General features: G+C 41.7%; 1 protein-coding gene across 1 annotated transcript in view; it reads right to left on the reverse strand.

Moving 5' to 3' along the window:
* SNX25 (sorting nexin 25) overlaps positions 1 to 27,857 on the reverse strand; it is an 87,944-nt gene that overhangs the window by 15,338 nt on the left and 44,749 nt on the right. Inside the window, exons 7-11 of the mRNA XM_054161899.1 lie at positions 21,936 to 22,126; positions 16,188 to 16,319; positions 14,009 to 14,284; positions 9,546 to 9,701; positions 5,091 to 5,222 (exon numbers count right to left, since the gene is read on the reverse strand). Coding sequence (XP_054017874.1) covers positions 5,091 to 5,222; positions 9,546 to 9,701; positions 14,009 to 14,284; positions 16,188 to 16,319; positions 21,936 to 22,126 — 887 coding nt within the window. The remainder of the gene's footprint in view (positions 1 to 5,090; positions 5,223 to 9,545; positions 9,702 to 14,008; positions 14,285 to 16,187; positions 16,320 to 21,935; positions 22,127 to 27,857) is intronic.

Here is a 27,857-nt window from a genome sequence, read left to right on the forward strand (position 1 = left end):
TATTTCTGTGGGGCTCACAACTTCAGAAAAACACTAATGAATTGAGCTGCACAACAGCCATAGGAAGGAGAAACAACTACCCACATGATACATCTGGGTCGAATCAATCCCAGGCACAAATCCAGGCTGGGCAGTGACTGGCTGGAAAGCAGCCCTGAGGAGAGAGACTTGGGGGTGCTGGTGGATGAGAAGCTCAACATGAGCTCTCAGTGTGCAGTTGCAGCACAGAAAGCCAAGCAGATCCTCAGCTGCATCAAGAGAAGTGTGGCCAGCAGGTCAAGGGAGGGGATTCTCCCCCTCTACTCAGCTCTGGTGAGACCCCACCTGGAGTACTGCATCCAGTTCTGGAGCCCCTATTACAAGAGGGATATGGACATCCTGGAACGTGTCCAGAGAAGGGCCACGAGGATGATCAGAGGGCTGGAGCACCTCTCCTGTGAGGACAGACTGAGGGATTTGGGGCTGTTCAGTCTGGAGAAGAGAAGGCTCCGAGGTGACCTAATTGTGGCCTTCCAGGATCTGAAGGGGGCTCCAAGAAAGCTGGGGAGGGACTGCTCAGGATCTCAGGTAGTGATAGGACTAGGGGGAATGGAATGAAGCTGGAGGTGGGGAGATTCAGGCTGGATGTGTGGAGGAAGTTCTTCACCACGAGAGTGGTGAAGCCCTGGAATGGGTTGTCCAGGGAGGTGGTTGAGGCGCTGTCCCTGGAGGTGTTTAAGCCCAGGCTGGATAAGGCTCTGGCCAGCCTGATCTAGCGTGGGGTGTCCCTGCCCATGGCAGGGGTGTTGGAACTAGATGATCCTTGTGGCCCCTTCCAACCCTGACTGATACTATGATACAAATGGAAAAGCTACAGCAAAGAAAATAAATTATCTTTTTTTTCAGACAATATTATTATTTCTTCATTTGATGAGCCACCTGTAATTTTACTCATGTCCTAAAGGTAACAGATTTTTGTTTACTTATTTTAAGGAAATAGCCAAGCTGATTCTGAAAGGCAAACAAGGGAAATGCATTAAATATATAGTTGTTGGGTTTTTTTTTCTTTTTTGACAAACCAAACTCAAATGCTTGTCTTAATATACATGCAAATAACAGCAATATCACACTCTCACAATAGTTTTGAGGAAAGTAGTATTTTTTTTGTTTTGGTTTATGTGTTTTGGTTTGTTTGCCCCATTTTCTGAGAAGCTTGTAAAGGTCTGACAACACCTAATGTCAGTGACAGATGACTCAACGAGCAGCTACATCACCACTGCAAAAGACACACAGCTAAAATGGATCCTCATATTATAGGGCTGTGCAGAGCCATATGTGGAGAATATTCCCTACAATGCACTCCTCCTAAAACTGCACATGGAAACCTGATTTGAAGCTTAGGTTTCACATCTCTCTGCAAGGAAAAACAAACAAAGAAAAGCTGCTGCAGCACCCAGACAGAATATAAAGCATCAGCTTGTATGACTGAAAATGTGCCTGGTTCCCAGCACAGCTATTTGGAGAAATGCCTTTCTCCTGCCAGATTACTGCAGAAAGAGATGTTTGAATAGCCTCCAAAATGTAGGTCAGAGGGACCTGGCACAGAGGGACCGAGGTCTCCTGGAACAGTCCCTGCCATGTCTACCCTTCAGCTAGACTGGATTTGTGTTTGTAGGAGATTCAAACACCTGGCAGCTGATTTTGAAAACTAGGAGATGAACTCTGAAAACAGAGCAGATTTGAGCCATGCCTACCCTTCTCCACTACACATTCATCCCCAGGGCAGGAATTTGCATGTGTGTAGGGTCATCTGAACTGTAATTGTCAGGAGAGAGTCATCTCTCTGGAAAGAATTCTGAAAATGAGAGGACTCAGTACTCTGCTTTCCTGAAAGTCTTCACCAGCATCTTAAGAAATCAAAAATCTTAACCAACTTCAGTAATTATGCATTTGTTTTTCCAAATTAATGAACTAACTGGAAAACACAGGAAAATGAGATGTTAGGGTGCCTTCTAAACCAGGAAATCTAGTCCGTTGCTGCAACAAGCATCACCTCACACAACTGCTGTCATGAATGAATCCAAACTTGTGCAACACTTGGTTTTACCCCGTCTCTTTTATACTGAAAGTCTGCCCTGTAGCCTCTCCCTGGTCTTTGAAAGTTTCCTTTGGTCAAGGGATAGAGCTGGGTAGATGACTGAACAAGGGACAGATGCTCTCCACTAACTTGTCTACCATCATGCCACAGATAACTAGTCCACAAATTGTAGAAGTTCCTACCCTCTCCCCATGAGGCACAAATTTGATATAGAGATATGAACAAATAGGTTGACATACCTAATTCATTTCTAAAAACTACAAGGTGCACGCCAGAGGTGAGCACCTTCTACCAGGGTGTGTGGTGTGGTAACAGTAAGAAACATTCAATGAAATACTGCCAAAATAAATGAGAAACAAATATTATTAAACACCTTCTAGGAGAAGCTATGGCTACTAGCAGCAGTAGGTAAAATATAAAGTTAACATTAGCAAAAAATGTATTACAGTTGATTCAAGTAACAAGCTGCCAAAGAAAGCCATTGAATCATCTGTTAGAAACACTAAGGGCTGCTCCAGACGTCCATCAGGAATGATTAAACACCAACAAAAATTAGCCCAGTCAAAGGCAGCAAAGAACTGTATGACTCACCAGAAACTTCTTCAGTCTGAGCAGCTCTCTGAAGCAGCCCACCCAATCTGTGCAGCAGTGAAAGAGGGGCTAACCAGACTGCTGCTAAAAAACAACCCAAGCCCCTTTTAACTACAGAAAAAACATGCAGGAGAAGGCTGATTAGGCACACGGTTGTTTTCCTCCATAAGCAGGAAGCTCATTCTCTTAAATTCCACTGAGCATAAACATCCTACATTCCAAAGTATTTAAAGGAGTAAGATAAGCTTATTTTCCTTATGAAAGTAATAGTGTTTTAAAAAGATGCTATGCCTGAAACAGTCCTATTCAAACAGAGGTGGCCAAAGGCCTGCTCCAGTGTGATACAATACAAGGCCAAAACTAATAAAGCAAGCAGAGGTTAGGTTACATAGCTCCAAGTTTATACCTGCTGGTACGGAAGGGAATACATGTGCATAGGGAAATGACTCAGAATTAGGTTAATTTTTATCGTAGGTCCCCTCATTCTGCATGTTCCTGCTATCTTTTTTCAGCCTCTACCAACCAGCCCAAATACTGAGTGTCTGCTGTATCAGAATTATCAGTTAGCAAAAGACACTTGTAGGTTGTATCATTTCCACTGATTTTTGTTTAATGCATTTCACCCATACACAGCTAGTGCATTTAAATGCCTCAAAACTATTAAGACTGAAAGATTCAAAATGAGAGAGCATAAACAGTTTGGGGGCACATATTTTTTTCCCCCAAGCCTTAAGTAACTGTAGGGGATTTATGGATTATCCTTTAACTGGTTTAGTAAATCAGCTTAAAAGGTCAATGACAGGCTATTACACTTTCAGCTCAAAATCCATATCAAAATTTACTTTTACTAAGCTTTTCTGCAAAAAAAAAAAAACCACAGGGACACCAAGTTTTTCCTCTCTCTAAAATCAAAGAGCTACATCCACAGCAGCATGAGCTACAGCTAATTAGCAGCAGTGTGTTTTGCAGACAGAAAGACAAATGTCACCTACTCACACCCTCTGAAATCAACTGCAGCCAGAACATTCCCAAGCAGTTAATTAACACTGATAACTACAATATTAACATTTTCTCCAGCCTACCCATTGAAGCACAGAGCTGCAAGCAGCACAATTAATGCAAGCCTACATTTAATTATCTAATCCAGTACTACTTACAAGTTATACTTAAGGCAGCAAGTAATTGGAAGCCTCTCCCAACTTCTCTCTTATTTAGCCAAACCACCTTCTGGTCTGGTAATAAGGCAAATACTGGGAAGGTCTGGGTGGTGGCCTCTTACCAGGAAGCTGCCATTCTCCTTTTTGTTGCAGACAGTACTGCTCTTTTTCAAAATCAGACTTCAAAAGCTGCACAGAACTCTTAAAGACAACTCAAGAGCCTCACTATTCTCAACTGTGTCACGTGCAAACAGCATTAAAGAAGAAAGAGCCCAGACATTTACACATTGAGAACTGGTTTTTAAAAGGGCACCTTGAGTTTTTTAACCTGTTGGATTTATTTCCTCTTTTACATACAATGAGTTTAACTGTTGACAGACCTGTAAACTTACAAGAGCTCAAGACACAACCAAACTAATTTAACAGCACATTATTTTTTCTTTCAAGATATATTACCTCAAGGAAACTACTTATTTAAGGAACATTTTCCTAATAGCATAGGAAGGCAAGCCAGTAGAGACACAATTAATCCTTAATCCTCTGAAGTGTTATTGTCACAAAGATTGCTTATGTATGGTGGGAGCCTACAGTTAGTATGTAACAAGCATTTCTTGGGTTCCTTTCATGACAAGTATTAACAGAAAGCTGTGAGAGGATAATAATTTGTTTCCATTACATTTTTTTGTTTTACATTCATTCTACACTCATCTGCCTACAGCCAAGTGGAGAAGCAGAACAACACACACACAGAGAAATAAAACAGAAAAAAATAACTAGCTTCTTCAATGTACAGATTTAAAACAATTGCTATCTTGGTATTCCAGTCCCTTGAAATTGTATTGCCATTAAACACAGTAATATAAAACACAAAGTGTTAAGAACTGCATCTTTCAGATGCAGTAGAGACACAACTGCACCCAAGTGTGATAGCATGGTAATATAAAGAGAGAGTCCTCATGTCAAACAAGGCCCCTAGGATTGCAAATTGCTATCCCTAATACCAGAACCAGTTCAGGTACATGCAGGTATTTTATAACTCCATTACAACAATGCCCAAGGACTAAAAATACTGTATATACATCATAGCAGTCACTAGGGAAACAGAGGAAGAGTTAGAAAGATGTTAGGGTTTCCTCCTCCCTCAAGTATATATAAAGTATATACTGTGTACACAAAGGTATAAAGAAAGTAGATAGGGGGGCTTTTTCTTCTCTTCATGCAAGTTTAAACTGACCTAGAAGACAAAAAGCCATAAACCCCCATACCTCTCCTGAAACAATTAAGGCTTTCCACATGCCAAGATTCTCACACCACCAGTCTGTTCTTGCAATGTGTAGCTGAAGGTCATTGTGCTCTCTCTCCATCAGGGTAATTTCATCCTTCAGCTTTGAAACAATCTGCAGAGGAAAGTTTATTGATTACTATTGGTAAGAAAAAGCTTGTGCAACATGCCTAAGCTGAGCCTTTGGGGACACTATTCAAAAAGGAGAAAAGGTACAAAAGCAGGAAGAGAAAGAGCAATTATAGACTTGTAGAATACACAATAATCCTAAAGAATTAAAAAAAAAATCACTTAAAAAATCACTTAGAAGAACATAATATTTTCACACTGTCTACATAAAGCATACTTAAGATTATACAGTACACACATATATTACACATGTTTTACACAAACTGGAAACTGAAATGACTGAAATATGCATTACTGAAGACATTCCCTTACCATTTTCAGATAAATATGATGCAACCAAAGAACCTGAGAACAGATTCCATTTCTAGAACTTAGTTGTGTTAATAATCACTCAGGAAGTTAACATATAATTCATTTTGGTTTTGGAAAAGGAATGATTCATTTATTGTGGAAAACACACATTTCAAAACATGTTCTTGGCAAGACATAGCACACCATCATCATCTCATGCAGGAGAAATAGTGTATGTCATCACACCAGCAAAAAAATAAGTACTACCACGTACTACCAGGAGACAATATGACAAGGAAAGGTAGAAGAACACATAATATGTGACATTAATAATGTGACATTAGAAACACAGCAAAATAAGCTGACACTTCAAAATAAATTTTAAAAAAGAAGACACATTACAGTCCAATCTGAGTCTTGGTTCACAGGATCACAGTATCACCAAGGTTGGAAGAGACCTCAAAGATCATCAAGTCCAACCTGTCACCACAGACCTCATGACTAGACCATGGCACCAAGTGCCACGTCCAATCCCCTCTTGAACACCTCCAGGGATGGTGACTCCACCACCTCCCTGGGCAGCCCATTCCAATGACAAACGACTCTCTCAGTGAAGAACTTTCTCCTCACCTCGAGCCTAAACTTCCCCTGGCACAGCTTGAGACTATGTCCTCTTGTTCTGGTGCTGGTTGCTTGAGAGAAGAGACCAACTCCCTCCTGGCTACAACCACCCTTCAGGTAGTTGTAGAGAGCAATGAGGTCTCCCCTGTGCCTCCTCTTCTCCAGGCTAAACAATCCCAGCTTCCTCAGCCTCTCCTCACAGGGCTGTGCTCAAGGCCTCTCCCCAGCCTTGTTGCCCTTCTCTGGACACGTTCAAGTGTTTCCATGTCCTTCTTAAACTGAGGGGCCCAGAACCGGACACAGTACTCCAGGTGTGGCCTAACCAGTGCAGAGTACAGGGGCACAATGGCTTCCCTTGGCTGTACCACTTCCGAGTGGTACATTCTACAAAGCTACAGTAATTCTGGTTTCGTGAGAATTTTTGTCTCCATTAAGATGTGAAACATCATCTACACAACAGCTATGTAACCACCTTCTAGCATATACCTAACCTGCAGCATAATTTTGTTTTTTATTTACTATCAACACACAGACTGTTCTGCTTTCACCTTATACAGACTCCTGTAAGTAGCATCCTGGACCAGTGGATAGGTGCACAAGAATTGGTAAGGTTCTGTAAGTAAATAGCCGCTCCATTTATGAAACAAATTATGAGACTTTGTAACAATACTGCATCCATTTTACTATTCTGTTTCAAAGACAGAGTCAGAGTGGCTGGAGAACAGCCAGGCAGAGAGGGACCTGGGGGTGCTGGTCAATGGTAGGCTGAACATGAGCCTGCAGTGTGCCCAGGCAGCCAGGAGGGCCAATGGCATCCTGGCCTGCATCAGGAACAGTGTGGCCACCAGGAGCAGGGAGGTCATTCTGCCCCTGTACACTGCACTGGTTAGGCCGCACCTTGAGTACTGTGTCCAGTTCCGGGCCCCTCAGTTTAGGAAGGATGTTGACTTGCTGGAACAAGTCCAGAGAAGAGCAACAAAGTTGGTGAGGGGTTTGGAACACAAGCCCTATGAGGAGAGGCTGAGGGAGCTGGGGTTGCTTAGCCTGGAGAGGAGGAGACTCAGGGGTGACCTTATTGCTCTCTACAACTACCTGAAGGGAGGTTGTAGACAGACAGATGTTGGTCTCTTCTCCCAGGCAGCCAGTACCAGAACAAGAGGACACAGTCTCAGGCTGCGCCAGGGGAGGTTTAGGTTGGATGTTAGGAAAAAGTTCTATACAGAGAGAGTGATTGCCCATTGGAATGGGCTGCCTGGGGAGGTGGTGGAGTCACCATCATTGGAGGTGTTCAGGAGGAGACTTGATGGGGTGCTTGGTGCCGTGGGTTAGTTGTTTAGGTGGTGTTGGATTGGTTGATGGGTTGGACATGATGATCTTGAAGGTCTCTTCCAACCTGGTTTATTCTATGTATTCTATGTATTATTTTCTCCTACAATATTATTTGTCCAAGAAAAAAAAACCAAAACAACATAAAAAACCCAAACAAACACACCACAAAAAGAAAGTAAGAAACCAACAATATGGAAACCCCCACTGCTTCAGAAGGGGTACAAACGCCACCTCCCCAAGACCTTAGGTACAGAAAGAACTTAGCTATTATGTCTCAAAAATGCAAAGGGTACATACAGATGATTCATCCATGTGAATGCAACAACATATGAAGGTTTAATTATATACTACTTTCCATACCACATAAAAAACAAATTTAAAACTATAATGCTACAGGAACAACTGAATTAAGACTCCTCCCTAAAGACCATTTTCCTTTTAGCACTAGCAGCATTCCGTGTGCAACTCAGATGAAGACTTTCCTTCCTAGCCTGACTGGCATGTGACTCCCCTAGTGCTAGAAGCCATTTAAAGATGTACATAGAAAGAGAAAACAGACAACCCAGGAACAGCTTGAGATTAAAAGAGAAAAATAAAATTTAATACCAAATGTGATGTTCCACTTCATATGGCACAAAACTGGGGTATTTTTAGAAACATTTTTTACTTCATATGATCAATAACCAAACTTTTACCTGTCACATCCAAAGGAGAAAAAAAAATAAAGTCCCAAAGACAGTGTCCCAGACTCACACTGTCAACTCTAACTATGTATTTAGAGGCTTCACACATAAATACTACTGCAGTAATGCAGGCATTTAAAAAAAGACACAGCTGTGCTCTTACCACTTTGAACAGCAGTGCTTGGATGACAAAAAAAGCCAACTTATTTTCTGACAGTTGAGGCCACACTTACACTACAGCAGCTGCAAAGGACACCCCCAGAGCAGCTGCACACATTTCCATTTGTCTGCAGTAACCTCTGGTAGAAGGGAAGGGACAGAGAATTAAGATAGCCAGGGTGGCCTCAAACACTGTCCACTTCTTCCTCTTAGAGGTAGCTGAAGTGGCAGAGAGTGAGCAGGGTGTCAAAATCTATTCAGACCAGCATCTCAGCACTCACATTGAACAAAGGAACAAATGCATGAAGAATCCATCTCCTCAGCAACAACTAACACCCAGGTAGTTCTGCCACCTCTGGTAGGAAGCCATTTTAGGGACAAGCCTTAACTGCTTGTTGGTCTCACCCACTCTTTACCATTTGCAACCAGTCTCGCTACAGCTGAAAAGCTTGGCCCAGCTGCATCTAAACAACAGTACTGTTGGCCTAAGACAAATGCAAATCACTTGCTTCTGCCTGAATGTGTTCTTAGATTGCTTAACTACTGCACTTTGCAGAAATAGAGAAAAAACAAAACAAAACAAAAACCCACAAACAAAACCCCTATTTTTTTAATCCAAACTCGAAGAGTTCAAGTTTTACATCCCTCAGATTACTGCCCTGCCGATTTCTCCTAGCTCCTTATAAATTAAATCAGTCATTTTTGCAGGTTTGGGGATTCTTTTTTTTTTCCCCCCCATTTTGATTTGAACAAGCCAGTGAGAACGGTAGGTGAAGAAATTGTGCTCTGCCATTTGAGAGCCAGCAGAGGGAGCAGACGTTAACTTGCACATCCCTCCCCGGCCAGGACATGAAATAAGCTGCCATTGAAGAATGACACAGACACCAGTGAGTAGACATATAAGGAAGAAATACTATTTGCCACCAACAAAGCAGGAAGGCTGGCTGCTATTTTCTGACAAACAAAGCAGTATAAATCATATTTGCAATTTTAGCTGCAAAATAAATAATTTAAATGAAACTCTGATTTTATATTCTGTAACAAGCTGACTGAAATCACAATCTGGCCTGTCCCAGGAGAGCCTGGGGCAGCTGGAAATTACACAAACACACAGAGAATATTAAAAAGCAAAACAACAACACAACAAACAAAAAAAACCCCACAAACAAACAAACAACACCAACAACAAGAGAGAAAAAAAGCCTGAAGACACTGAAGGTACTGACCTTTTTGTCGGGTTTTGGTGAATTACACAGGGAGTTTAGAGCCTGTTTCTTATATTCAAGCTTGTCATTTAGCTCACGAAGTTTATTTACAGCATAATTGGCCTGCTCATTAATTCTTGTGGTGCATTCTTCAGTAGCTTCTTCACAACCTTGGCTCTAGGAATAGAGGATGGGAGCACTGTTTACTGCGTAAGCATTTTACATGTAAGAACCCTTCTTCTTGATATATATGAAAATGTAGGCATAACAGTTTCTAACAGATATTTCAACCTTCAGATCCAACATGAAACAGAAGTCTGTTAAAAACAAACAAACAAAAATCACCAACAAAGTCTCATTACCATTTATACTACAGCAATTTGGCAACTTCTCCCATCTGTGTAAAATGACCTTCAAGCTAAAGCTTTAGTGTAAATGAGAGGAATAATCAAAGTTGATTTTAAAAGCAACAACGGCTTAGCAGTCACAATCAATATTCAAAGCCAGATAGAAAAGCAAATACTTAGCTCTGAGCTGAAAGATAACGAGACAGGGTAGGGAGGGGAAAGTGATGGGAAGCAGTACCAAAAAGCCCACAGTTCTAATGAACAGTCCTGCTTCCCACAGACCTTCATAAAACAGATTTATCAGCCTGCAGAACAATCTAAACCAAGCCCTTTCTCTTCCTAAACAGATTTCACTGCTGCTTTTAGAAGTGAGAATAAAAATGTGTTAAAAGCACATATGCTTTACCCTAAACTCAGTTTTTTATATCCATTCAGAGAAACCAACAGCTGCTTCTATCTTGTGTACTACAGATATGCAAAAATTCAGAAAACTTCACACCTCTCAGTGACGTTCTCCTTAACATCTTTTGGCATTTGCCTCAGCCTCTCCTTTCTTACTGCGCTGCTTCAAATAGGCATGAAGACCTCGAGATCCAGCAAGCACAGAACTGTGATGTTATTGTTACCACATCCAAAGATCTTTGAGGTCTGCTCGTGACTATCTAAATTTGTCTGTGGGAAGCTATGAAGCTCATCTCATGAATGAGAGTTCTGTGTTATCTAACGATATTCCCACTAAGTAAGCTGCGTACAGTGAACAGAACTAACAGAAGGAAGTCTCAAACCCAACTAAATTCTGTGGGCTTTAGAGGAAACAATCCTACTGTAAATTCTGCAGGATTTTAGATCTTAGTTAAAAAAGTCTCAGAAGAGATAGTGGGGTAACAGGAATTAAATCTCCTTAATATGAGTCTCATGAGGGAGGGTGGGTAACAATGCAGAAGTCAGGATGTCCAGGCTAAGAAATCCATGCCCTTTGCCAGCTCTGCATTTGCCTGCTATGTGCCTGAGTAAATGACATTAGCTCTATGTTCCATCCTTTTCTCTGTCTATTCTGCAGGGACTGTAAGCTCTTCAGGTCAGAGTCTGCCTCCTCCAAGCTCATGTACAGAGCTCAGCTCGTGGAAGCCTGCTGTCATCTCCTGGCACTACAGTAACACAAATATTAAACAATGCTGGCTGTTATTCAAAATGCTATTGAACAGAATAAAGAAATAAAAAACCCGGAGAGGAAAATAACACATTTGGTCCTTTCTGACAAGACTGAAAAACTGAATGCATTTTCATATGAAGTTTGGTTCTAGTAATCAAAGGACTGAAATTAATTACAAATCAGGTAAGGGTCTGCTCCCAGAGGCAGGCTACATGAGTTCACTGTCAGTGACATTTTAGATACAGCAAAACCCACTGCTGGACCACTCGGTTCACCACAAAAATGCTCAAATTACAAGATACTAAGATAGAATAGAATAGACCAGACCAGGTTGGAAGAGATCTTCAAGATCATCGTGTCCAACCCATCAACCAATCCAACCCACCTAAACAACTAAACCATGGCACCAAGCACCCCACCAAGTCTCCTCCTGAACACCTCCAATGATGGTGACTCCACCACCTTCCCTGGCAGCCCATTCCAATGGGCAATCACTCTCTCTGTATAGAACTTCTTCTGAACATCCAGCCTAAACCTCCCCTGGCACAGCATGAGACTGTGTCCTCTTGTTCTGGTGCTGGCTGCCTGGGAGAAGAGACCAACCTCTGCCTGTCTGCAACCTCCCTTTAGGTAGTTGTAGAGAGCAATAAGGTCATCCCTGAGTCTCCTTTTCTGCATTCAAGTTATCAAATAACTAACACATTCAGAAGTGAGATTGTGCTATCTTCCCCTGACTTCCCTTTCTGTGAGTGCTGCAGGAACAGAGACTTTGGGCTTATTTTAGCTGACACATGCAGCACCAATGCAACCACCAGACCCCTCCTTCTTCAGAGTGCTGAACGCAGGCACTGCTTGCTTCTGGTATTTTTATGTCGACTCATAACCTTTTAAAGTAGTTTTTTGTCCAAGGAGAAAAAAGCAGCGATGGATTGGAAGGAAGAAGAAAGAGCTTGCTCCACATGCAGCAGAACCAGCAATCTGGCCTTGCCTCAATTTCTATCTTCTGATTTGATTTTCTCATGTTTAATCAGGGCTCACCTTCCATCTTGTCCTTCACTCCATGAGGGCACTAGATAGCTTTTTACCTATCCAGCTATAACAGCAACATTTCTAGAAAATTAATGTAGGTAACTCCCACAGTGCCCCAGGAAGTAAGAACATAGACCTCTAAAACCCAAACTAAAAGGAAAACAATTAGTATTTGCTAATAATATGGATCCCTGCAGAAAAAGGAGGTCTCTCACCTGTGGTTTCCAACACACAGCGAGGAAAAACCCCAAACCTATTAGCCAGTGGTGCATTTTCACCAACATCTGGAAACTCACTAGAAGCTTCAGAAAGAAGAGTTTTGGATGATTTATCTGCACCTCAAAGACCCTGAAGCATGGCACAGAGCCACAAGGATTGCTCTATTCAAGAGATGCTCTGACAGTATATGCAAATTCATACTAAATTTGCTGTTATAAAGGCAAAAAGCTTTAACCACATAAGCAAACTTGTCAATACATTACTTAGTCTTCAAGGTTTCACAGCAGCCACAGCCTTTAAATTTGGCACAGATATATCCAAGGACTCAGAGAAAGGACAGACGATGCTGATGTCAAAAAGTTACTTTTTTGGCAGCTACAGCAAATATTAACTGACAGAGGACAACTAGCCCTGAAGTGCTGTGTCAGTTTTCTTGGAGAAACAGTTATCTCTTTTAGACTCTGAATAAAACAGATACAGAGATTAAAAAGCACAATGTTTAATACTTAGAAAGTTCTGAATAAAAACCAGGAATGGCCTTTTCTCAAAGTTGCAATGGTTGAGATACAAGGACAGAAAATCTTTGAAGTACCCAACCACCCTCAATACATAGCTGAGTCAGCAATGAGAAAAGTAGGAAATGCATCTTGAATATTCTTTCAAGGAGAAGAATACAGGGAGAAAAACAACAAAAAAATTCAGCAAGCTCTGAAGTTTCCAAGGGATACAATTGACTTAAGACAGCTCATCTCTGCAGATTTGCTGATTTGTGGACTAGAGAGACTATCACAGCTGACCTACAGAAATGAAAGCAATTGCTAGCCATAGTTATAGAAATACTGTTTCTAAATAGCAAGATGTAGATCAGCACATCTGGATTTGGCTTCATGTTTGTCCATTTAGAGCTAGTTTCAGACAAACTAACGCACCTCATTGTATCCTGGAGCAAGTTCACACATAAAATGAAAAAGTTCATGCTGACCTGAGGCACCAGCCTGGCTGAAAGATGCTCAGTAGTCTGAGAAATGGTCCTGTCAAAATGTTCTTCGATAACTGCAGCACAAGTTCCCTTGACATGACTGATTTAGAGAGGCCAGGGAAAAAAACTGCCCCAAGAGAGCTGCTATTGGGTTACTGCTTATGACTTTTTCAAGGTTCTGGTTTAGTATTTCTAGTTCTAGTGATATTCAGCGATTTTTATCTTCCAACATAGCCTATTAATTTATTCAATAAATTCACTACAGAGAACAAAGGTAATATTTTTCATTCCTTTTCCTCCTGTTTTGTACAATTTTAATGCTTATTTAATATATAGAAAAGGTGTGGGAGACAGGGCCAGACAAGGTTTGGACAGCAACCTACTCATTTTTTAGCGAGATTTCCTTCATTGAAAAGCAAAGCAGTTGAGCTTGTATGAGGTATGTTTTGCCTTCTCTGAGACTTAAGGATCACAACAAAAAGTACAGGAATCCAAACCCTTGAAAATGGGAAACATCCACTTAAGCTTATTTAAAGCTGAAAAAAAGTAATTCGTACCTTTTTGTTTCAAATTGCTTGTAAACATCCCAGGTTTACCTGATGACACTACAAGAGTGATGATATTTATAGAGATATCAGGGGAAAAAAACCCCAAAGTATTCCAAAGATCAAAGATAAAAGCTGTACTAGATGTTTTACTGAGGTTCATCTTCAGATCACCTTAAAAAATGGTGACATTAATTGCCCATGTGACTCACCGCTTCATCCTTGTCCTCAGAAGTTAGCTGAGCAGAACTTCTTTCTTCCTCCTTCTTAACTGATTTCTCATATAAATCACTGACAATGAATGAAGGGTAGTATCTGTCCTTTAGAGTTTCATAAACATCTGCCTGAATCCTGTAGAATACTTCAATGCCTTTATTTCCCACAAGACATTGCTGTATTTCTTTATAAAGGCATTTTTCCACAGGTATTTCTCTGCTTTCCACAAAAAAATTCTGATAAATTTCACTCACTAGTTGAGGAATTTCAGCCTAAGAAGCAAAAAGGGAGAGGGAGGGAAAGAGAATAATGAAAAAAATGTTAAAAATAGCAGGATGACTCAGGATACAAGTGCATAATTTGAAGGATGATAATGCTAATTTCACGTCCAGATGGATGAGAACACATCTGTGAATCTCTTGCTGAGATCAAGCACTCTGCCTGTACACCTGTCTAAGCAGTCAATTTCACAAAGTAAGTATTGATATTCCTTAAGTGAACAAACAGCAGTGCTCTAAAATTACCACAGTTTCCACACCCACTGCTTTTTTAAAAGGTATGCTCCGAAAGCTGGTATTAAAAGAACTTTTTTTAAAAGAATAGAATAGAATAGACCAGGTTGGAAGAGACCTTCAAGATCATCGTGTCCAACCTATCAACCAATCCAACACCACCTAAACAACTAACCCATGGCACCAAGCACCCCAGCAAGTCTCCTCCTGAACACCTCCAGTGCTGGTGACTCCACCACCTCCCCGGGCAGCCCATTCCAATGGGCAATCACTCTCTCTGTATAGAACCTCTTCTGAACATCCAGCCTAAACCTCCCCTGGCACAGCATGAGACTGTGCCCTCTTGTTCTGGTACTGGCTCCCTGGGAGAAGAGACCAACATCCACCTCACTACAACCTCCCTTCAGGTAGTTGTAGAGCGCAATAAGGTCACCCCTGAGTCTCCTCCTCTCCAGGCTAAGCAACCCCAGCTCCCTCAGCCTCTCCTCATGGGGCTTGTGTTCCAAACCCCTCACCAGCTTTGTTGCCCTTCTCTGGACACGTTCCAGCAAGTCAACATCCTTCCTAACTGAGGGGCCCAGAACTGGACACAGTACTCGAGTTGTGGCCTAACCAGTGCAGTGCACAGGGGCAGAATGACCTCCCTGCTCCTGCTGGCCACACTGTTCCTGATGCAGGCCAGGATGCCATTGGCCCTCTTGGCTGCCTGGGCACACTGCATGCTCATGTTCAGCCTACCATTGACCAGTACCCCCAGGTCCCTCTCTGCCTGGCCACTCTCCAGCCACTCTGACCCCAGCCTGGGGTTGCTGTGGCCAGGCTCTTCTCAGTGATGCCCAATGATAGGATGCAAGCTGGAGCATAGAAGGGTCCATGTGGACCTAAGGAAAAACTTTCTTCTTGAGGGTGACAAAACACTGGAATAGACTGCCCAGAGAGCAGCCTGGATGCATTCCTATGTGACCTACACTAGGTGATACTGATCTGGCAGGGGACATGGACTAGATGATCTTTCGTGGTCTCTTCCAACCCCTAACATTCTGTGATTTCTTCAGATTGTATTAATGGCTCACTACTCACACTCCACACTTTGCCACTTGGGTTACAGGATGTTATTTAGGTTTTCCAATTGACTAGACTATTTTTTTACATAGGAGAGCAATAAAGTTACATTGAATAAAAAGTTAACTGATACTGATAATAATGAAATTCCTATTTCATGCTGTTCTGGAGATTTAAAACAGTTTCTCCCCAAAATCCATCCCACAACAGCTCACAAACAACAAATTTATTCTCTACACTCTTCTCTGCACCACTGCTCCGTGATACTGCTTGCAGCTTTTAAGTGAGATTTCCTACCCCTGGGTTTTCATTCCTGCTTTATTTTAGCACAAATTACAATACAGCAGTAGCGCAGCATTCCTGGAGAAACTTAGTTGCTTATACAGCAGCAGACCAGGGACAGGGAAGTGGTCTTTTTCAAGCAAAATCTCCCTTTCAAAAAGATTTAAAAAAACATGTATACACAAATTTTGCTGATAGAGGGGGAAATAATTCTACTACTTCAGCATATCAAATACAATGACATTCTCTAACAGGAAGATCAGAAGCAGCAGAGATTCTTATTAGTGTACAAGCCACATGGACTTGTAATTTCTTCCACCTTGTTAGCATTCTTCAGATTCTCCACAGCCTCCCAAAGTCCAATCAACGCCATCTTGTCCATCCTTTCCATGTAGATTCGGAAGTGCTCTCGGTATGAAGGGTTGGACAAAATTTCATCAAACTGAAGAATCTGAAAGAAGGAAAACAAAGAGTAAAACCTGGGAAAACACCTAACTCAAGCTTCTCTCCATCCCTCGTGGGAAAAATCTTTTCACTTGCCGTGTCCACAGAGCACCATGCACCCCACACACCTGTACTAGATTCAAGTGCACAGGCCTCCTACAGTAATGGCTTTGTTTCATTGAAACAAACAAACAAACAAAAATTGATTATATTTAGAAGATAAATGTATCTGTGCTCCTACCAGACAGAACATGTTGCTTCCACATTTTCTGTCCAGAAGGCAAGACTACATTTCAAGGTCTAAGATGGCATTTCAAGTCATTCACAAAATGCTATTGCTAAAAATTTAACTTCCAATGCTCCCGCAAGGCAGAGGAGCCAAGATGAAAGCTGACTGATCTATTCTTTGCTTTATTCAAGCAGAGTAACATTAGCAGTCCCCATGCCACAGGCCACAGAGCTTTGAGATGCATCTCAATTATTTTCAGGGACACATAGATGGAAGCGTAGTTCTTTACCCTGGCAGCGAGGGCATTTGGTGGCCAGTTCCCATTAACTGTTATTGAAAAGCATCTATCAGAGATGCAGCTAGCAAAGAGAACCACTTGTGATATAATGCTCAGGACTCTGCCTGAAATGAGAAAGGAGTGTGTACATCAAGCATGAAAGGAAATGAAACACAGACTTCCCACACCCAAGCAAATGCTGCAGTCATTTAGATATTGGACTGAAAAAACAATTTTGCTTCCACATCCTCTATTATCTTTATGAATCCACACCTTTCCTTTGAGACAAACACCTGAAAACAAAGTCCCTCCCTGACAAAACTTACACATCTTCCCATGTTGAACAAAATGAACCACCCTGGCTTTCTCTGAAAAATAGGACAAATTTTCAGAACACCTTACCAAAACTTAACATCCTCTCCTCACCATCTTTTTGGTCTAGCAGCTGAAGAGGTTTTTATGTAGCTCCTTTAGTGCTATCACTTGTATCAACAGGAATCCAGACACACCAGAATGGCCTTGGTCTCTTGTTCACAGACACCAACCAGCCCACACTTTTTTATTTGAAAAGAAAAAAAGGTCCTTAAGCACTGATGCTATTGAGTCTTAGCTTCCTATGACTTTGCAAAGATAATGTAGTAAAGAGCAGGACGTGAATTCCAGCTGAGACCTTAATAATTTCTCTGAGTTTTCCAGTACCAAATAACACCACAGTTCAGACCGTGTATCAGCCTCTCTCTCTCTCTGGGAGGACCACCTGTTTTACTAAACCTAGTACCTGTGACACTCTTCCACTAAGTTACATTTAGGAAAAACTATTTGCTGGGCTTAAGCTGTACAGGAGGAAACCACACACATGTGTACATACACAATTACCAGCATAAGTCACTTCCTTAACAAACCAAACTAAAGAAGGTTCTTTAAAAACTGAAACCATTTATGTTTTGTCTGAAACAGCTGCCCCAAATTGTGGGCAGTGTTCAGTTCAGCTGAAATACTCATTTTCACCTTTAAAATACCACAGTGACAGTCATTTGCCATTCCTCTCTCTGTCATTTACCATAACAATATCATCCAGCTATGGCCTCCTCCTCCTAGCTTAAAAGCTATTTAGGTATATGAACAGAAATGTCTGCATGTCCAAGCCCATTCTGTAATCTTCATTGGACAGCAGAGAGGGAAGTTTGTTGAAGCTAGCCTTATTACAGAGATCCTGATCACTTGTCAAAGAGAAGAACAGAGATGACAATTCAAAGGCTGTTGTTTAGCCTCATTGTAGTGCACCATCATGCTCTCTACTCCATCATTTTATCAAGGAAAATGATTGAAAATGCAAGCGGAAGAGGGGTTTCCAGCCTCTTCAACAGAGATCTGCACCATCTCTGGGACTGTCAGCTTTATACATAATAGCAGAGGTAATAATCACAACCTGGAGCATGTGCTGTCACTTATTGAGCGAGAGGTCACCTGTGCCTCTATTATCCAAGGTATCTCCACCTAGACTGCCAGCAATACTCTCAAAAGTAATTGTGGGTGCTGCAGGAAGCAAGGCAAATGCTACCAGCCCTCTCATCCCACAAAGAGCCCATTGCACAAGGCGACAGCACTGCAGATCTTTGGTAAGGTGATCATAATTTGGGTCAGTAGTGGAGATTTTCTGCTGGGATGGCAGCACACAAACTGCAAAACTTCTGTTTTCATTTGTTGTGTGTTTTGGGCTTGGGGTTCTTTTTTTCCTCTTTTTCTTTTTTTAGAAGAGCAATGTTGAAAATAGGGGGAAATTGTGTCCCTTTCAAAGTGTTATTTAAAACAAATCTTAACTAACGCTTTGACTAAAACTAAAGCATATATTCTTCTCATTTTTTTAAAAGAGGCACATCAAGAGAAGGCCATCTGTCATATACAGCAGCAGCTGAACAAGATACAATGATCAGTTACCTCTTCAGGAAGTATACACCGCATAAGGCACCTGGCTACTTTACTGCGTACACACTAATGGAAAAATCCCTGCCTTGAGACTCACATGTTCATGAACACACTTGTGTCATAAGATGCTCCATCTTCAGGCAACAAGGGGAAAACAATTGAAGCTCACTTTCTTTTTATCCTCAAGTTCTGTATCATGAGGTATTCTGACATAATGTGGTGTCTAAGCCTGAAGCTCAGAATTATCAGTGAAAATATGATCAGTCACCAGTTAAATCAGAATCCATGATGTGGTCAAAGTAAGGTCTTCTGCAGGAGTTTCAACTTAGTCCTCACTAGCAGTTATGAACATAAATTGCCAGCACCTCAAAATACACTCAGGTGGGTTTCTTTGCTATTTCACAGCTAGTCAAGAGCTCTTCTTACCACCTGTAGTTCACAAAATGACTCCACTAAGGAGACGCTGCCACTGTACGTATCGAATCTCACCAATATGGTAATACAGCTGCTGTGCTGAACACAACAGATCAGACAAATTGTTTGCTGAATAAACACAGACAAGACCAACTCAAATACTGCAGTACTGTGCAGGTACAGTTTCTTAGAAAAGGACTAAAACTGCACTGAGCATAAGTAGATTAGAGGAGATGCTTTATTGATCACACTAATTCAAATTGCATTTTCTCTGAAAGCAAATTTAACACCCAGGGCAGAGTATAAATCAGCACCAGAGCTTATGGCAGAATTCAGATTCAGAGAGTAGCTGAGGTTTGTTTGCTTACTTATAAACACTTGATTATAATTCACACATTTAAGATTTCCCTAGAGAACTGGGATTCAGGGTAATTAAGTGAGTGAAACATACAACGTCTACACAGTCCCTTGACTTTACGTATTTACCAAACAGAAAACTGACACTGTTTTCAAACTAGCTTCTGCTGTGAAAAGAAAAAAAAAACCACCACACACCAAAAATCCCAAGGATTTCAAAGCACATGATTTCTGTTTCTTAAATTTGTAAGACCAGAACATCAGCAGCTCCAAATAATCTAACTCCACATTTAAGCTCATAATCAGAACATGCATTAAAGACATTTACCAGCAATACTATTACTCCCATCCTATTGCAGAAAAGAGAAGGCTTTTTGCAGGAGGCAGAAGTGAAACCAAACCAGAAGTTTAGATCACTAGCCAAGTTGTTCTTTTTTTTCAACTATCCTCAAAAATTCTCTAATGTTAATAACTTATTCAAGGTTCTGTACTACACTTACATAAAATATTAATTCAAAACACCATCTGTAAATGCCTATTTCTGAGCTATTTCATACAGTAAGTATGGAAGGCAAACTTCCAGTTTCTTCTATACAACCTAGTTATTCTGCAGGTTAAGCACTAGCTTAATAGAAAAGCTGGCACAGCCAGACTCTACAGAGAAATTATCAGCCACCAGCAGTGACATGGATTATCTACTAAATCCCAAACAAGACCTTTCCCAATTGCTTAGAAAAAGGCCTGAGTGTTCACCAGTACTGCCCGCATAGGAAGGCCCAGTAACCAAAACAGCACTGGCTACCTTGGAACAAGAAGTCAGACTGCAGCTAACACAATGCAGGAAGACAGGAAGAAGCAACAGTGAATAGGGTTCCTTTCCTCAGCCAAGTCTTGGGCATTCTTTTGTGCTCAGAAGAGAACAGACATCCATCTCTCATCCAGCCTTCCTGGCAACAGAGGAGAGAAGCGTTTTTCCCACTTTCTATGCTGAGATGGGTGTGGAAGTGTTCTAGGGCTTCCTGATAGAAACACATCAAGAGCTTAGAAGCAGAGTTACCTCAGATTCCATCATTTCTGCCATCACCACAACAAATGCCTGCACAAAGAGTTTTCACTCCTATTGGCAGTACCATTAACTCAACATGGGTATATCTGCAAGATAAAGCCCTAGGTCAGCAGTCCCACCAAAAATCCACTGAGTTTTAAAAATACACAACATGAATGTCAGGAATTCCTTTGGTTTTAATTACAGTGATATTGTATTTTATTACATTTCTGACCAATCCCTGCACCTACCCAGAGCAGCTTCACTACCTGACCCCATTCTTGAACAATCTTACGTCAACAAGTATCTACCCTAGAAAGTACCAGCAGGCACCAAAAGTGGCATCCACAGCTCATGCAGCGCTGCCACATGGTTCCATCTTTCCTTTTCTCCTTGGCACCTCTTGCTACACCGAATGTCAGGAAACAGATCAGAACTGCCTTGGCACAATCTATGACACACCATCTGAAATCACGCTAGTGGGTGGTAGGGGATTGCTCTCTTTCAGACCTTACTAAAGAAAGACAAAATACAAATAGCAAGAACCGCTTCTGTGCCACGCAACTTCTTCTTACACGTCACTAAGTTACAACTATTTTAAGGACATAATGAAAATTAAAGAACCCTGCATGAAGAGGTAACTTCTCTTCTACTTACATGGAAAAGATAAAGTCTTACTTCTAATTTGAACACATCAATTACTGTGCTGTGCCCAAAGGGGACAGAGTAGATTATGCAGAGAAGTCACTGAACTTTTTAGTAAGTTTAGCAAGGATAAGCAACCATAATTTTATTGTGTAGATGCTGGCTAATAAAATAGCAGTTTTTTTTCAATTCCAGACTACAGTGATGTTGAAAAAACAACAGTCAATGGCTTTACCAGAGTTTTGCTGCAACAACTGCCCTTAATTGTGCCAATTGCCTTCCACAAGTAAGTGTTTGCTTTTAAACAGCAGTATTTGCAAAACTCACAGGTATTTCCTACAGCAAATATTACAAGGACCAAAGAAACATTGCACATATGTTGGCAATCTTCTGTTGCTACTTTGAGATAGGCTGATACTATATCCTTATTAACTCCCTATGTGCAGTACATGGGGGGAGTGGAATTAAAAAGGAAAAAAAAATAATCACACATGCTCACAACCCACTCCACCCTTTATGAAGTTTCACATTCAACAGTATTCCAAGCTGTGATCAGCACATCTTTTCAGGTATTCAGTGATCTTTTCCCAAGACAAATACATTATGGAGTAATTAATTTGTTCTTCAGTCCTGTGGGAAAGGAGGGATTAATGACAGTGAGGCTAAGGCAATCTAGTGCTAACACATTTAGAATGACCTTCAGACAATGTATGTGCCATTTGATTTATACCTTTTGACTCTGAAGGCCATCACCTTCATCAGAAATGCCATCCTCCTGCTGATCATAAGCAGGCCCTCCCAGGAGTCTTATTCTCTTCTCACACTGCTTCTTTGCCACTGTCAGCTGATTAATATACCTCTTCACATTGCGAGCCCTCAGCAGGTCAGCTTTCATTGCCGCAGTTTCTTTTCCTTTTGAATCTAAGGATAAAGCAAATCAGAGATGCTCTTTTACAACATGAAAACATTATCATAACATTGCCTCTGCGCTGCCTGATCAAAGCATTTGTCATTCAGGAATCAACCATGGACATGAGGAGAAATACTGGGAAGTCTGTACTCCAAAAAGTATGAAGATTTTCTGAAGTTGTCCAATGATACCTCCAGGGTTTGCATAAAACAGTTCAGGGGGAAAAAAATCCTCATTCAAATATGCAGTGAAATCTAACCCCTCCATCTCTCCTCCCATAGCCCATTGCAAGATACAGACCCAAAACTTTTACTGCAGATTGTACATTTGTCAGGTGGCATTAGGAAGTTATCTACAACATGGTAAGAGCTGATGGCTTATGTACCTTGCTGAATGCAACACTGACTGCCTAGAGTCACAAGGGACTGGACTCAACCCCCTCCAGCCCAGCATGACACATTCCCATGCATCTCATTTGCAAATCCAAATTCCTTCAGCCTGATGTGAACAGCACATCCTACAGTATCTCCTCCAGATAACAACACTGACTGAAGCACATTCAAAATGGTCAGATGCCAAAGGAAAAAAAACGTAATCACAGAATTTCAGAGGCTGGAAGGGACTTCAAAAGATCATCCAGTCCAATGGAATCATAGAATCAATAGGGTTGGAAGAGACCTCAAAGATCATCAAGTCCAACCTGTCACCCAAGACCTCATGACTACTAAACCATGGCACCGAGTGCCACACCCAATCCCCTCTTGAACACCTCCAGAGATGGAGACTCCAACACTTCCCTGGGCAGCCTATTTCAATCCCACTGCCAGAGCAGGATCACCTATACCAGATTACACAGGAACGCATCCAGGAGAGTTTTGAGTATCTCCAGAGAGGGAGACTCCACAACCTCCCTGGGCAGATGAAAAAAAAACTACTGTGTTTAAATAATTCCTGGTTTATATCTGCAGGATGAATGTGATTCACATTTTCACACTGGTTTTATTTTCTTGTTGTTCAATGATAACACTCCTGCTTTTTTAGGCTGCAACTAGAGCTCTGTAGCAAAGTACCTGGCTTGCACTTGGCTCCAGACTAATTAGCTGCTCAAGGATAAATAATAGGTATCTATTCTGTTATGGTTTTGAAATATCAAATGCTAGTAAAATTATGTAGGTGAGAACAGTGTTCCAGTTTCAAAACAGTTCGCTGGAAAGAAACTATCAGGCAGCTAAGCTGGTAAATGCAGACACAAAAATTAAATCTCTTAGGAGTTATTTAAAACAGATGTTTTAAATGTATTCCTAATACACTAAGGTACCCTCTAGGACTATTTTCATCTTTTTATTTCCCCCCTCAAAGTCACATATAACTACTGCATGTGACCCTAAGTTTTGTCACTTGTATAACTGAAGGACAACTCAAGGTACAAGGAGCTCCTTGAAGTTCAACACGTAATGTGAATCCATCTCCCAATATCTTTTCTGTATTTTTAATCTCACTTTATTTGCTGCATTATTTATGTACATTGGTGAGGAAGCCTCCCAATTCAAAGGCTGTTAGTGATTTAATGGGTGAGTATCTTTAGCATCTGAGCTGCCATATAACACTGAACTACAGAGATGATACTCACTGAAGCAAATGATAAAATGAGTTTACCATGAGAAATAAAAATACAAGCCATCTGTTTTCCTGGCATGCTATCACCACAGGGAAGTCAACAGAGCATTTAATTTAGTGTTTCAATTCCTTGACCAGAGGTATCAGTATTAATGAGAGGAAAAGGGAACAACAAAAGCCAGAAAAACACCTTAAAGACAAAACAGCTCATGCTCTCAATTCAAAACATTTACAGCTAATACAAACACATAGACAGTAGTTTTAAAGTGGAGATTAAAAGCCAGCATTTCCCCTCCTGAACTTGACTCCAAGATGATTTTTAGAAGTCCTCAAGTCTCTCAGAAGTTTAAAATCTTTGGGCTTAAAACACATACTTGAAAACTCCCACTTCGAAAGTCCCTGAACAGTGCTACACAACGATCATTCAGCCTTCTAAAAACAGAAGTACCCTTCCTCGTGAAAACAAGGCATTCTTGGAGGGTTTACAAAGTAAGCACAACTACGTCACCTGAAGTCTTATCATCCTATGATTGCAGTTAGCCTCCAGGAGAGACTCATGAGCACTGAATCCTACCTGCTTCCAGTGATTAATCACTAAGATCCTTCGAAAACATTTCCCAAACTCGGCTCTTCATACCCATGAGAAGCTACTCCAAGTAAAAACACTTGGGCAGAGTGATAAAGATCACACTGCCAGCCTGTTCCTGGCTCCATGGATAAACAGGACTAGTCACTATGAAAGCTTGGCAGCAACATCCCTTCACAAATAAACAAGAGGCTGATGAAGAGCAGCCCAGCGTGGAGAATGGCTAATGCACTGCAGTGCAGGAGAGCAGGCTTGGAAGCGTGAATGAACACTCAACATGACTTCCCTCCTCCAAGTATGAAAGATAAGCTAGCACAAATCAGCAGAAACATCTTCAAGACAACTGGGAAAGGTTAGGCAGATTGCTGGTATTCCCTTAACACTAAGCTCCTTTTTTTTGATTTTTGAGAATTCTCAGATCTAAACTGGTTTGGTTTTTTGTTAAGTCCTAGCAAAGAGGTTTTGTAAACCATAAAGACAATTTTTTAATAAAAACCTATTCTTTAATCTGTTCTAATTCTACCAAAATACTGAGATGCAACTAAGAGCCATTTCTGAGTATCTACAAAGACGTTCACTGCATTCAGGTATCACATCATAAACCACATAAAACTGGAAAGTTACAAAAGAAAAGGATGCGAATAGAATAGAATAGAATAGAATAGAATAGAATAGAATAGAATAGAATAGACCAGGTTGGAAGAGACCTTCAAGATCATTGCATCCAACCCATCAACCCACCTAAACAACTAAACCATCGCCCCAAGCACCCCATCAAGTCTCCTCCTGAACACCTCCAATGATGGTGACTCCACCACCTCCTCGGGCAGCCCATTCCAATGTGCAATCACTCTCTCTGAATAGAATTTCTTCCTAACATCCAACCTAAACCTCCCCTGGTGCAGCCTGAGACTGTGTCCTCTTGTTCTGGTACTGGCTGCCTGGGAGAAGAGACCAACATCCGCCTGTCTACAACTTCCCTTCAGGTAGTCTCAGGCCTTCCAGGTAGCTCCAATGAATGGAAAAGGAATAGATATCTGCCCCTGCAACGCTGTCTGATCACTATTGCAAGGAAAGAAAAGGCATCCTTTAGGGATTTTTAACATCATTATTAAAACCAAACAAAGTCACTCCTCATTAGCAACACAAGAAAGATGCTTCCTTGGCACTTCCTCCCCATAAGTCACATACATGTCTACCAGCAACAGCTGAGCAGGACCTCTGTCCCCAGAGGAGCAAAGGGTCTTCTAGTAATTTCCTCCAAAATAATTATTTTTATTAGGGGACATGCACTTCCACAGAGGAATTCCAAAACTCAAGAGGGGTACATGTACATTCCTTCCCCCTTCCAAGGGCATCCAAAGGCAATTTATACCCAAATCAGAATTTCAAACTCTGCTTATAGAGCCACAGCTGTGGATAATTCAATTTGTGTTGAACAACAATAAATGCAGGTGGTCCAAATGTACTCAAAAGTACCAAGCAAAGCTATCTGTGCAATTTTTCCTTTTAGTCCATTTTTGCACATCTACAGTGACTTCTGACAAAGCTTCCATATTTTCTATTGAATCACTCCTAACTATCTTGATTAGAACTGGGCCAGAAGCAGATTCTGGAACCCACCAAAAACATCTCTAAGAAACTTTTTTTTTTTGGTAGTTCTGCCACTTGGTCAATTTTATAAGCATTACACATAATAAACTGCAGCACAGACATCATTCATTTTTCAGTCAGAATGCTGGGCCTTTCAAACAATAGTCATGCCAACAAGTGCCACACAAACTTTATTATCATAAACTACAGTGAAGAATATGACAAAAATAGTGTAGATTAAGGCATATATAAAGCCTGCTTAACATGCAAACAAAATTGTACTGCAGTACTCAGTCCCCACTGACCCCTCTTTTTGTTAGCAGTAGCATAAAAAGAAAAAAAAAAATTCTCATTTTAACTGCAAAGTTATATATAACAAAAATATGATAGAAACTGAAAGTATAGGATGTATAGAATGAACCAGGTTGGAAGAGACCTTCAAGATCGTGTCCAACCCATCAACCAATCCAACCCACCTAATCAACTAAACCATGGCACCAAGCACCCCAGCAAGTCTCCTCCTGAACACCTCCGATGATGGTGACTCCACCACATCCCCGGGCAGCCCATTCCAATGGGCAATCACTCTCTCTGTATAGAACTTCTTCCTAACATCCAGCCTAAACCTCCCCTGGCACAGCATGAGACTGTGTCCTCTTGTTCTGGTACTGGCTGCCTGGGAGAAGAGACCAACATCCACCTGTCTACAATCGCCCTTCAGGTAGTTGTAGACAGCAATAAGGTCACCCCTGAGTCTCCTCTTCTCCAGGCTAAGCAACCCCAGCTCCCTCAGCCTCTCCTCATAGGGCTTATGTTCCAAACCCCTCACCAACTTCGTTGCCCTTCTCTGGGCAGTCAACATCCTTCCTAAACTGAGGGGCCCAGAACTGGACACAGTACTCGAGGTGCAGCCTAACCAGTGCAGCGTACAGGGGCAGAATGACCTCCCTGCTCCTGCTGGCCACACTGTTCCTGATGCAGGCCAGGATGCCATTGGCCCTCTTGGCCACCTGGGCACACTGCAGGCTCATGTTCAGCCTACTATCAACCAGCACCCCCAGGTCCCTCTCTGCCTGGCCGCTCTCCAGCCACTCTGACCCCAGCCGGTAGCTCTGCATGGGGTTGCTGTGGCCAATGTGCAGAACCCGGCACTTGGATGTGTTCAATCTCATGCCGTTGGACTCTGCCCATCTGTCCAACCTGTCGAGGTCCCTCTGCAAAGCCTCTCTACCCTCCAGCAGATCAACTCCTGCCCCCAGCTTGGTGTCATCTGCAAATTTACTGATGATGGACTCAATGCCCTCATCCAGATCATCAATAAAGATGTTAAAGAGCATGGGGCCCAGCACTGATCCCTGGGGCACACCACTGGTGACTGGCTGCCAGTTGGATGTGGCACCATTCACCACCACTCTCTGGGCTCGGCCCTCCAGCCAGTTCCTAACTCAGCGCAGTATGCTCCCATCCAAGCCATGGGCTGATAGCTTGGCCACCCCTTCTTCCTGGCCTGTCTCTCCTGGCAGCTTCAGAACTACAGATAACAGACATCTGGCAGCACATACAACTGCACTGACTCACCTATGTCTCCAAAGGAGCTACACTCATACACAACATCATAGCCATTTCTGCGACACTTTACTGCAAGAGCCAGCTTGAGCACCTGCAGCAGCTATTTAATGCCATGCTGAAGTAGTTAAGTAGCAAACACCAGTTTAACATTTTCATATAAACAGTAACCATGTACTTCTATATATAATTTACCAATCATTACAGAGCTCTTTGAGCTCTTAGAAACTTTGAACTACACATTTTCAAAGACTATGTAGGCCCAGAAAAATATTTGCTCAATTCTGCAAGAGCAGGCCAGACTTTGAGAACAGTACAAGCTAAAGGGAAAAACAGCTCTAATGTGGTCAGAATGAGTAAAAATAGTGCTAAATGCCAAA

Source organism: Dryobates pubescens, chromosome 1 (genome assembly GCF_014839835.1).
Source record: "Dryobates pubescens isolate bDryPub1 chromosome 1, bDryPub1.pri, whole genome shotgun sequence".
NCBI lineage: Eukaryota > Metazoa > Chordata > Aves > Piciformes > Picidae > Dryobates > Dryobates pubescens.